This window comes from Lottia gigantea (genome assembly GCF_000327385.1).
Source record: "Lottia gigantea unplaced genomic scaffold LOTGIsca_43, whole genome shotgun sequence".
NCBI classification, from domain to species: Eukaryota; Metazoa; Mollusca; class Gastropoda; family Lottiidae; genus Lottia; species Lottia gigantea.
Genome location: NW_008709504.1, coordinates 1,277,780 through 1,288,763, shown reverse-complemented (window position 1 = coordinate 1,288,763; position 10,984 = coordinate 1,277,780). Strand labels below are relative to the sequence as shown.

Genomic DNA, 10,984 nt, shown 5'->3' with positions numbered 1-10,984 from the left:
TGTAAACAATTAGTAATTCAACCCGGATGTGCCAAGCCCACCCCAATTTTTTTATCATAGGTGAATTCATATTCAAAGCATGAACAAATTTCAACCGAAAGTTGCAAAAAAGCAAAAGCGAAATTCAAAATTCGGCTCTCAATGTTTTTTGTGCAATCGATTGCGGAATACATTCACATCAAATTTGAGCACATCGAAAATCGGCTCTAGAAGGCGTATTTTTGCATCGATTTTCTTCGGGTTTTCATTTTTACAATCTACCTGTAATTTCTGACCTGATAGCACTTGAAAAATTACGAAATTCGAATATTCGTCGCTCACTTTTTTCGATCAAATTTTTCCATTTTTTTGCAACTTTTTTGTTTTTGCATCGATTGATCTGAAATTTAATATGCAAATAATACGTAGTTGTCAAATATTTAACTTTACTTTCGGTTTTAAACGGGGAATAAATGGAAAGTACAATACACTTCCGGTCGAATAACTTCTGGTGTAATTGAAATAGGTCAACGAAATTTATGCTGATCGTAAGTAAATGCTATTACAAAAAAAACGAAGAAAAAAAAATGCAGACCGGAAGTGATACTTTTTTTTAAATTGAAAAAACACACTTTTGTAAAACTTTTTTTTTTTTTTTTTTTTCAAATTATAATTTGATTGGTCAGAACACTAGGCTAGCACAGTAAAGGCAACTAAGTTAGCTGCAGCACAGTATAGGTTGTTCTAATAGGCTATCTTACTCTGAAGAAAGAAAAGATCACTCCAAGTTGCTTGTTAGGCCTTCATAACACAGTTAATTTTCTTTTCTTGAATTTCATGCACCATCATGGGAAAATCCAAGAGACAGTCTGTGGTAATTAATAATGGAAACGATAATGGTGGTTGTGCTCCCGTCTGTTCAGATAGTAGAACTAGAAGGGTTACGAGCCTACGAACATCCACTAGGCCCTCAACAAGTCCTTACAATATCAGGTCTACCAATTCTGGTCGTAAAAAGCAGATACCAGCTGAAGATGGGAAACAAACAGAGGCTGAAGGAGAAACCAATAAAGAAGGCTCTGGCGATGGATTGTAAGGTCACGATGACTTATTATTAGGTAATCAAATTAATATTGATCCTTGCTCGTTGCCAATGCCTATGACAACTGTGTCTAATAATTTTTGTTATGGGCAAACAGACTGTCAACAACCTATGGTTTTGGACTTGGGCACTAGTAATCCAATCTCCCCCTATCATCATTCATCTTTGGATAGTGTTCATGATATGATTGGTGCATATGTTCCTCAGCCAATAAAAGAGAAAATTATTTGTGGTGAATACCTTGAGCTGTCCAATCAAGCTGAAATCAAATGACTCCATTGCTAGGGTTTTTATTATCTCTCCTGAGGGTCAACTCATTGCAAAAGAACAAAATGTGACAAAATTAATTACTACTGAGAAGTGGACCGATGCCTTCATAATATATATATGTGCAATTTCTCGTCAGTTCACCCCCAAAGGTTTCAAGAGTTCTTGAGATACATGCGGACAATTAGGTTAGGAGCTTTCAGAACCAAAGGGCTTGGTTGGAAATTGTATGACGAGAAATTTCGGATGCATGCTTCAAACAAAATTGTCAATATCACCATGCATGTTTGATATGCGGAGCAGAGCATGCTAAGACTGTTTGTCCCAACAAAACAGTTGAGGAAAATAATTTTCGCACCAGAACCTCTCAAAATCAGCATTACCAAAGGCCAAATAAAACACAGAATGGGAGTTTCACAAACAATATAGGCCCTAGGGGATTCACCCCTAAAAACTGAAATTCTTAAGAAATACTTAGAAAACTATCCATTCAAGAATACTTCTGAATTTTTAATTGACAGTTTAGAAAATGGTTTTAGGTTAAATTACACTGGTCCCAGAATGGGGGGAAATTCTAAGAATTTAAATTCTGTTAGAGAATTTCCGGGAGAAGCCATGTCAAAAATACTTAAAGAAGTACAATTACGGCGAATTATAGGTCCATTTTTGAGCCCCCCTATTTCCAATATGCATTTGTCCCCTATTGGTATATTAGCAAAGTCGGATGGGGGGTGGCGAATGATAACTCACCTATCCCAATAGCATAAATGATTTTATCGACCCTGAGCAATGTAGATACATTTTTTGATACTGTCATAGATAAAATCATTCAAGTTGGTAAAACTCTTTATTGGGAAAAATGGACATCAAGTCTGCTTTCAGACTTTTGAGGGTTTACCCTGGTGACTTTGACCTGCTTGGATTCAAGTTTGAGAATAAATTCTATATTTTCAAGCCTATACAAATTCAAGTATTTTGTATTGTTGTTGAATCTTTGAATTTGTGAGTGATTCTCAGTGTGTGAGGACAGACAATTTTCTGGGCTCTGATATATTTGATAATTTACTTGGTTGATATGACTGATAAAGGTGTGTAATTTGGACAAAAGTTGCATTTAATGTTCAAGAATATTTTAGGACCAAAACTGTTGTAAAAAAATATTTTATTTTGTGGTGATTTGAGATTTTATTATCTGACCTAACGACCGAGTTAGCAATTCAGGTGTGAGCTGGTTTACTAAGAAGTTACTACTGTTTTGTGTATTTGTTTTCTGAACTCTTTATCGGATTGAAATGAGTGGTAAAAACCCTCAAGATAAAAGGGGGAAAATATCTAGCTCAGGGGATGAATCGGATACCACAGCCATCTACAAAAGCCTTGGAAGCATAGAGGATAAAATCAAAACAATGGTTACAGCTGAGATGTTTGAAGAAATAAATTCCAAATTAAAATCTTTGGTTACTGTGAGTATGTTTCAAAATATACTTAAAGACTCTATGGAAAACTTTGTATTGATGTGGAAAACAAGATTAGGAAGCAAGTTCATACTGATATGAGTGAAACAATGGAAACACATACAAGCGAGCTGACAAGTGCAACTAATGAAATTAAATCATTGAAAACGGAATTACTGAGCATGAAGATCGATCTTGAAAAGTCACAAGCAGCAGTGACAGAAAATACCCTAAATACCAAATGTGCCTTAATAACAAGTAACAGAACAATATTCACGCAAAAGAAATATTAAAATTTTTGGTTTTAAAGAGAATGCTAATCAAGACTTAAAAGTAGAATTCCTACGTTTGGCACATGTATATACAGGACTTCGCATACCTGAGGTGGAGATATTGGCTATACACAGAATTCCTTCTCGCAATAAAGACAGACAAAGACCGATCATTTTAAAGTTGATGACCTCTTATGCGAAGTGCAATAATGACTAAACGGCAGCTTTTTAAACGTAATGGTATCCTTCTTTTCGATGATGTTACCGCAAAAAATACTGAACTCCTCAACAGATTAAAGGCAAACAATGAGATAGAAAGTGCTTGGTATTATAATGGCAAAATTCATGCCAAGACTAACAATAATGTTCGTACAACTTTTGAACTTTTTGACGATATCAATCAGAAACTAAGTGAGGCAAAAATAGTAAGAAACGATGTAGGTGGAAAATCGAATAATATTAATGTAACTAATGCAATTGACACCTTTATGTCCGAAGTAAATCAAGGCATCACCCCAGAATGAGTGCTGTTATATGGACATGTGTGTCATCTTCTGTATTAAATGTAATGGTAGCGTTAACTTATCAGTGAACTTTCAAATTCCTCGGAACAATTTGCTCTATTATGTGCATATAATGATAAAATTTATTATGACTCTTAAACTTATTTGTATTTCAGATTTTTTATTCCATTTCTTATTTAACAAAATGGAAAAGCTTTATTTGAATATCAACTCTTTAAAGTCGTATACTTTCTCTTTGATTATATTTATAGTTAGATATTTGGATCTGAAGGGCCTCAGATTATTCTGTTATATATTTTAAAATGCAAATCCAACAATGGTACAGATATTTAGCATGAATTGTAGAGGGCTGAGGGATAAATCAAAAAGAAGAGATGTATTTAATAATTTGGCAAGTATGAATTTTAGCATATACTGTCTTCAAGACACACATTTATTAATGACGAATTCAAAAACGATCTGTGCAGAGTGGGAGGGGGAATATGTTATATGTGAAGGTAAAAGTAATTCTAGAGGGGTGTGTGTATTATTTAGTAAATATCTAGAATATGAGATAAAGCGCAAAGTTTTAGATGAACATGGAAATTTTATAGTGCTAGATTTAGTAATAGAAAATGATATAACTATAAGCTTATTTACAATCTATTTTCCGAATCAAGATTCTCCTCTTTTTTATCAGAGAATACAATACATTTTAGAAGATACTGACTCAGAATTCATTATTATGTGTGGAGATTTTAATCTTGTTCTAGATTATGATTTAGATTGTTTTAATTATAACAGAAATAATAATCCTAATTCACGTAAAGAATTATTGAAACATGGCGACTATATTACCCTTCCAAAAAATCTTATACTTGGAGAAAGCAAAACCCTTCAAAAAAAGCAAGACTAGATCCTGGAGAAAGATCTATTCCTAATAATTGATGATCAACTTTTCCTGGAAATGTTACTATTGAATATAAGCGCTAGAACTATATCCTTTATACATCAAAATATTTGGTCAACATTTTTTTGTAAATTTCATTAGAGTGTACTTCTAGTATGACTATTTTGAGGACACGGCCAAATGAAACCTGGTAATATTATTTTTGATAGATTTTGACGAAACCTGGTGTGAGTGTTTGTTATCACCCTAGGATGAATCCTATTTAAAATCAGAAAGACCAAAAAATAAACAGTATGAGTAATTGCCCTTGTTCTTGAAAACGCGTACAATTTTAGCTTGTAAACACTCTAGAAGGCACAATTCTTGATGGATTTTGATGAAACTTGGTAATATTGTTCAATATCTTCTCAATAGTTCAAAAGAAGTGTATGTCGGAAGGTTGAATATTTTGTACTGCCAAAATGTTTTATTTAAAATCAAAGCTGCCAGTGGGTGTACATTACCTTGCCTGGCAAGCTATCTTTCAGGAATGATATTGATTGTTTTTAAGGCATTTTCAAACAAATCTGCTGATGATTAAAGTTATTATCCCTGCTTTTCTTCTATTTTCAGTTTTTGGCTTAATTTGGTGTGGTTGCCATAGTAACCAACAATTCAAGAAATTTAACGAAAAAATATTCTTTTATGTCCATCATGTACAGAAATTGATGTTGTTTTAATCACAATTGAAATAAATCATATATTAAGATAGCTTTGAACTTTTTGAGGCGATACAGATTAATATTACCAAGTTTTGTCAAAATCTGTCAATAATTGGACCTTCTAGAGTGTTTATGAGGTAAAAATTGAACACATTTATAATAACTCATACTAAATATTTTTCGATTCTTCTGATTTTCGATAGGGTTCATCCTTGGTTGATAACAAACACTCACACAAAGTTGTTTCAAAATCCGACAAGAATTGTGCCTTCTAGAGTGTTTAGGTGCTAAAAATTAAACGCATTTTCAAGAACAAGGGCAATAACTCATACTAATTATTTTTCGATTTTTCTGATTTTTAATAGGTTTCATCCAAGTTTCATCCAAATCTGTCAAGAATTGTGCCTTCTGCAGTGTTTATGAGCTAAAAATTGAACGTGTTTTCAAGAACAAGGGCAATAACTCATAAAACATATTTTTTCGATTCTTCTGATTTTCGATAGGGTTCATCCTTGGTTGATAACAAATCGATAGGGTTCATCCTTGGTTGATAACAAATCTTCACACCAAGCTTTGTCGAAATCTTTCAATAACTTAATCTTCTAGAGTGTTTACAAGCTAAGGCGTTTTCAATAACAAGGGCAATCACTCATACTAATTATTTTCAATTTTTCTGATTTTCAATAGGGTTCCTCCTTGGGTAAATCCAAACAATCATAACAAGTTTCGTCATAATCAGTCAAGAATTGTGCCTTCTAGAATGTTTACAGACAGACGAACTGATGGACATGGGTGACGGCAATATATGCCCCCCATTTAAATTTAAATGGGAGTTTTTTATGATAAACCTTTAATTTCCCTTTCTACATCAAAAAAAATAATGAAAAAAATATTTGCAAATCCCACCAAAATGCATAGTGCAATTTTCAGCTAATATTTGCAGATTGGATATCAGTAGAAGGCACTGACCTTATGCTCCATGGATATGTATTTAAAAGTTTCATACCTTTCTTTGCAGTAGTTACTGACTACAATATGAAGGGATTAACTTGCAAACTTACATGTTTAAAAGCAGTTGGCGGTACAGCAGTAGTTCCCGTTGCTTGTAAGTAATCCTCCCATATAAATTCATGCTCATCATATTCAATTGGTACACCATCTATAACTAGAAACAAGCCAAAACTGTAATAGTTACAAAATTTAGGCCATCGGTCCAGATATAACAATACTCAAGAAAAGCAGTGGCGGAGCCAGGTTTACGTCCGAGGGGGGCGGGGGGAATACCTGAGGTTGCCCGAATTTCTATCCAAGTTTATATTTTTGCCAAACAAACATGCCTTTGGGACTGCGAGGGGGTTTAGGCAACCGTTCTGTCCATCTTTGGCTCCACTACTGGAGAAAAAATATATTTCCAGACATTAGACTCCAACCGGAAGTGTAGCAAAAAACTCCTTATTTCAGAAATCAGCCATGAAATTATTGATTTCAAACAAAAACTTCCCTCCTGAGATGATTTTTCTAAAAAATTGAAAACTTTTCTTTGTGATATGGGAATTTCTATAGAAATAAAAGAATTTGACAATAATATTAATAATAATGAAAGCATTAAAGACATAGTGACAAACAAAATTTTTCCATCAAATCTTATGTTACGTTTGGACATTGGTTACAAAAACTTTATATATTAAACTGTGGGAAAATCAACATGTTTCAAAACTTCTATTACCGGTAAAAGAAAGGATCATATAGGAGCCATTTCAAACCAGGTGTTCTTGTATATCGATAGGTGTAATATTTTATTAATAGAAAGGATCAAATAGGAGCCATTTCAAACCACATGTTTATGTATATCGATTGGTAGATGTAATATTCCATTAAAAGAAAGAATCATATAGGAGTCATTTCAACCATGTAACCATGTGTCCATGTATATCGATCAGTATATGTAATATTTATCAATAAACAGGCTCATATAGTAGCCATTTGAAGTGAATGTACATCTACTTATATGACAGTTTAATAATTATCCCCTCTTTAAATTGCAACAGGTGTCTTCAACTGATTACTCATGTATTGATATAACAGTGTTTCTATTTTAAATATGACATGGTCATTTATTTAAATTTAACCTTAGCAGCACATTCAATTTGTTAGCACGTAGAGCTCATGTAGGAGCCATTTAAAGTGAATGTGAATGTATTTATATAACAGTGTATTATTTCCATTTAAGTGTTTATTTGTAAATAAAAACTTTTTCTTATAACTTCTGAAATTTTGTGTTTAATCTACTGTATTTAAAATATTGGACTAATTTTAAAACAGGAATACTTTAATTAAATTCAATTTAAATATAGATATAATTAAAACTGTTCTAATAACAGTACTGATGCAGGGCGGGTTACGACATTCAGGTACATACGAAGATGGTCTATTGCAATTACATTGATGTAAATACTTTTCTGCATCTCTAAATGTAAATATCCAAAAGTGCCTGGAGTTTAAAGTATATTCACTAGGAATAAAAGAATATTTGTCAATTAATAAAGACCAAGTTTGATGAAATCCGGATAAGAAATACAAAATTTGGTAATGCGCTTGCGCACAACAAAAATTTATGATTTCCATCAAATTTAGAAATGGATTATACACATACCTAGCAAGTTTGATTAAATTCGGATAAGAAATAAGAAAGTTGATAATGCGTATGCGCACAACAAAAATTCAATATTTCCATAAAATTTATAATTGGATTATACACATACATACCAAGTTTGGTGAAATTCGGATAAGAAATAAGAAAGTTGGTAATGCACATGCGCACAACAAAAATTCAATATTTCCACCAATTTCAGAATTCGATTATACACATACATACTAAGTTTGGTGAAATTCGGATAAGAAATAAGACAGTTGGTAATGCGCATGCGCACAACAAAAATTCAATATTTCCATCAAATTTAGAACTGGTTTATAGACATACATGCCAAGTTTGATGTAAATCGGATAATAAATAAGAAAGTTGGCAATGCGCATGTGCACTAAGCAAATTCGATTATTCCATGAAATTTAGAATTTGATTATACACATACATTCCAAGTTTGATGAAAATCGAATAAGAAATAAGAAAGTTGGTAAATTAAGTGGAGGTATCCCTTTAATTTGCTTCCGTAAGCTTAACTTACAGTATAACACGGTTCAATCCACCCTAGAGCTTATTTATATACCGCAACGGGCCTCAAAACATTTTAAAGAAATATAAAAAGGAGGGTGTCTTTAAAACAACCTAAACTTTGATTTCTATTGGGGTTGACAGCCAGGTTAATCTAATTAGTCGATTTATCTAATAATAACCCCATGTAAAGTGAATGGGGTTTCGAATTTGCATGTAAGGCATGTATGTTATATATCATTGGAAAGCGCAGGACCTCAGCATTTTGAATCCGACAGAATTATTTCTCTACCTCTATTAGGGCACATGTGAGGACGCTTTAAAGATGCAGAATCAACTTTCAGTGACACCCATAACACCGAAACCACGTGTCGTGTCGGACACTAAAAATATTAGCATCATGTAAAAGCTGAAGTCAATAGTAAACATTAATGTAAATATCAACCAAGACCAAGTTCCTTTGATAGACGCATTTAAAGATTTAAGGAAATTGCAACATTTCTTTTAATGTGACTCTGACATCATCAAATGCTACATGAATTGAATTCAATTATTAAGTGCATTAATAATCTGAAAGTGGTATGGCGCTAAATCAATTAGGGTTTGGGATACAGCACTGCAAGAATGCCATTTTGACCATTGATCGCTACATTTATTTTCTACCGCGTCTGCAGGTGGGAAATATGTGTTAACGCTGATTGGTTCAATTGATCAAATCAAAATTAAGTTTCATAAATATAGATATCTAAAAATAACAAGCTCATAATTGAGTAGTTGCTATTTTCCAGAACAGTAAAAATGGAGGCCAAGAGATTTAAAATACTTACGTAACCGTTTAAGAATTATTTTATCGATTGTGACTTGACACTTGGATTTTTCACGTTGAAACTGTCACGAAAGGTAAATGGATAAAGAATTTTTTATAATTACATCTAAATCCTGAATGTTTCAACTGCAAGGGAGGTAATTAAGGAGAGCAAGAAATATATAAAATGAAAGTACAAGATATATGTATAAGAGTTATAGTTTTTTGCAGGAGATTAACTGTAATAATTTAAAACTTTCTTGATTTTTGTCAGAAATTCAAAACATACTTGAAGAGGGTAATTGGCAATGTTTTAATACAATATAGGTCAGAATTTTCTTGCTTAGATTAAGGGGGATAACTATGTTTCCATTTCTGAATGTAAACAAAGAAATAAATGAATTGATGATTAATTTAACACTTATAACAGATAATTAAGGGATTATCAGATTATCGGGTTGGTAATCAAGTTATTGTAATACCAAGCAGTGATTAATGGCTTTATACTTCATTAGACTAGAGTTGTCATCAAATTTTGCATTTGACCTATACTTGATGTCCGATACAGGATATTGACCGGCGGTCATGTCCGGCATATAGAGCCAAATCAACATCCCTGATTCATTGCAATTTAGTTGATGGCGTTTTTTTCAATAAAGTTAAACAACAAATTATTTACAGTATTCCTAATAGTAGAAAAACACTTTCAAACAGCTTTATTATTATAGGATACATTATTCCATTTCCATGCTTGAACACTTTCTTTTGTTTATCTTTCAGAATTACAACACCATCTTTCAAACCTCTTTTCCATGGTTTATCGAATTCGTTTTCGTCTTCTCCATTAGCTAATTTAGGATAATTTTCCAGAGCTAACTTATTTTTTCTATAACCTTTAAAACCTTTTCCACTAATTCTCCGTTAGAAGAATATTATATTTTACTTTTGAAGCCTATATATATTATAGGAGATTATAATATAAATTATAATTCACCTTTACCTTCTCTTGTATTGTAATAGTAAATACTTATAACCTGTCACAGTTATTTGATAAACCAACTAGAATTACTAATTCCTCCTCTACCTTAATAGACAATTGTCTGTTAAAGATATCAAGGTTCCAATATACGGTCTAAGTTATCAATTATATTTTCCTTAAATATTTTGCCTGAATCTTGTAATAAAAATCATCTTATATTCGAATATAGAAACTTAAAACACTTTAATGAAAATGACCTTCTATTTGAACTTAGCCAATAACCATTTAATCACATTGAAAGTTTTGATGATCCAAATATTTCCCTTCAAACATTTTATGATATTTTTCTAAATGTATTAAATAAACATGCTCTGAAAAAGAGAAAAATGTGCCAAATTTAATATACAACCAAGATGGTTTAACTCTGATGTAAAAGAAGCTAGTCGAAACCATGACAAATTTAAAGAGAGCTTGCCAGGCAAGGTAATATTCGCCCACTTGCAGATTTTGAATAAAAATATTTAGCAGTACAGTAACTATCACCAGTATGAAATATTCAACCTTCAGTCATACACTTCTTTTGAACTCTTTTGGGCGATACTGAATATAATATTGAGTATGAGTTATTGCCCTTGTTCTTAAAAAAGTGTTCAATTTGAAAATTCTAGAAGGCAAAATTCAACCTGCTGTTAGACATGTAGTGGTTTAATATGTGAAACCAATCATCTGATTGTTACTAATTTCAAGCTTTACTGAGATCTCATACCAAGTTTCATCAAGATCAGATAAAAAATGTAGTCTCTATCAGGCCTAATTGAGTTAATTCAAGGTCAAAAACTCCAA

General features: G+C 32.3%; 1 protein-coding gene across 1 annotated transcript in view; it reads right to left on the bottom strand.

Moving 5' to 3' along the window:
• Positions 1–6,327, bottom strand: part of LOTGIDRAFT_123158 (hypothetical protein) — a gene marked incomplete at both ends in the record, with an annotated part of 45,394 nt that extends 39,067 nt beyond the window's left edge. Inside the window, one exon of the mRNA XM_009060585.1 lies at positions 6,238–6,327. Within this exon, the coding sequence (XP_009058833.1) occupies positions 6,238–6,327 (90 nt within the window). The remainder of the gene's footprint in view (positions 1–6,237) is intronic.
• Between the last annotated feature and the right edge of the window lie 4,657 nt (positions 6,328–10,984).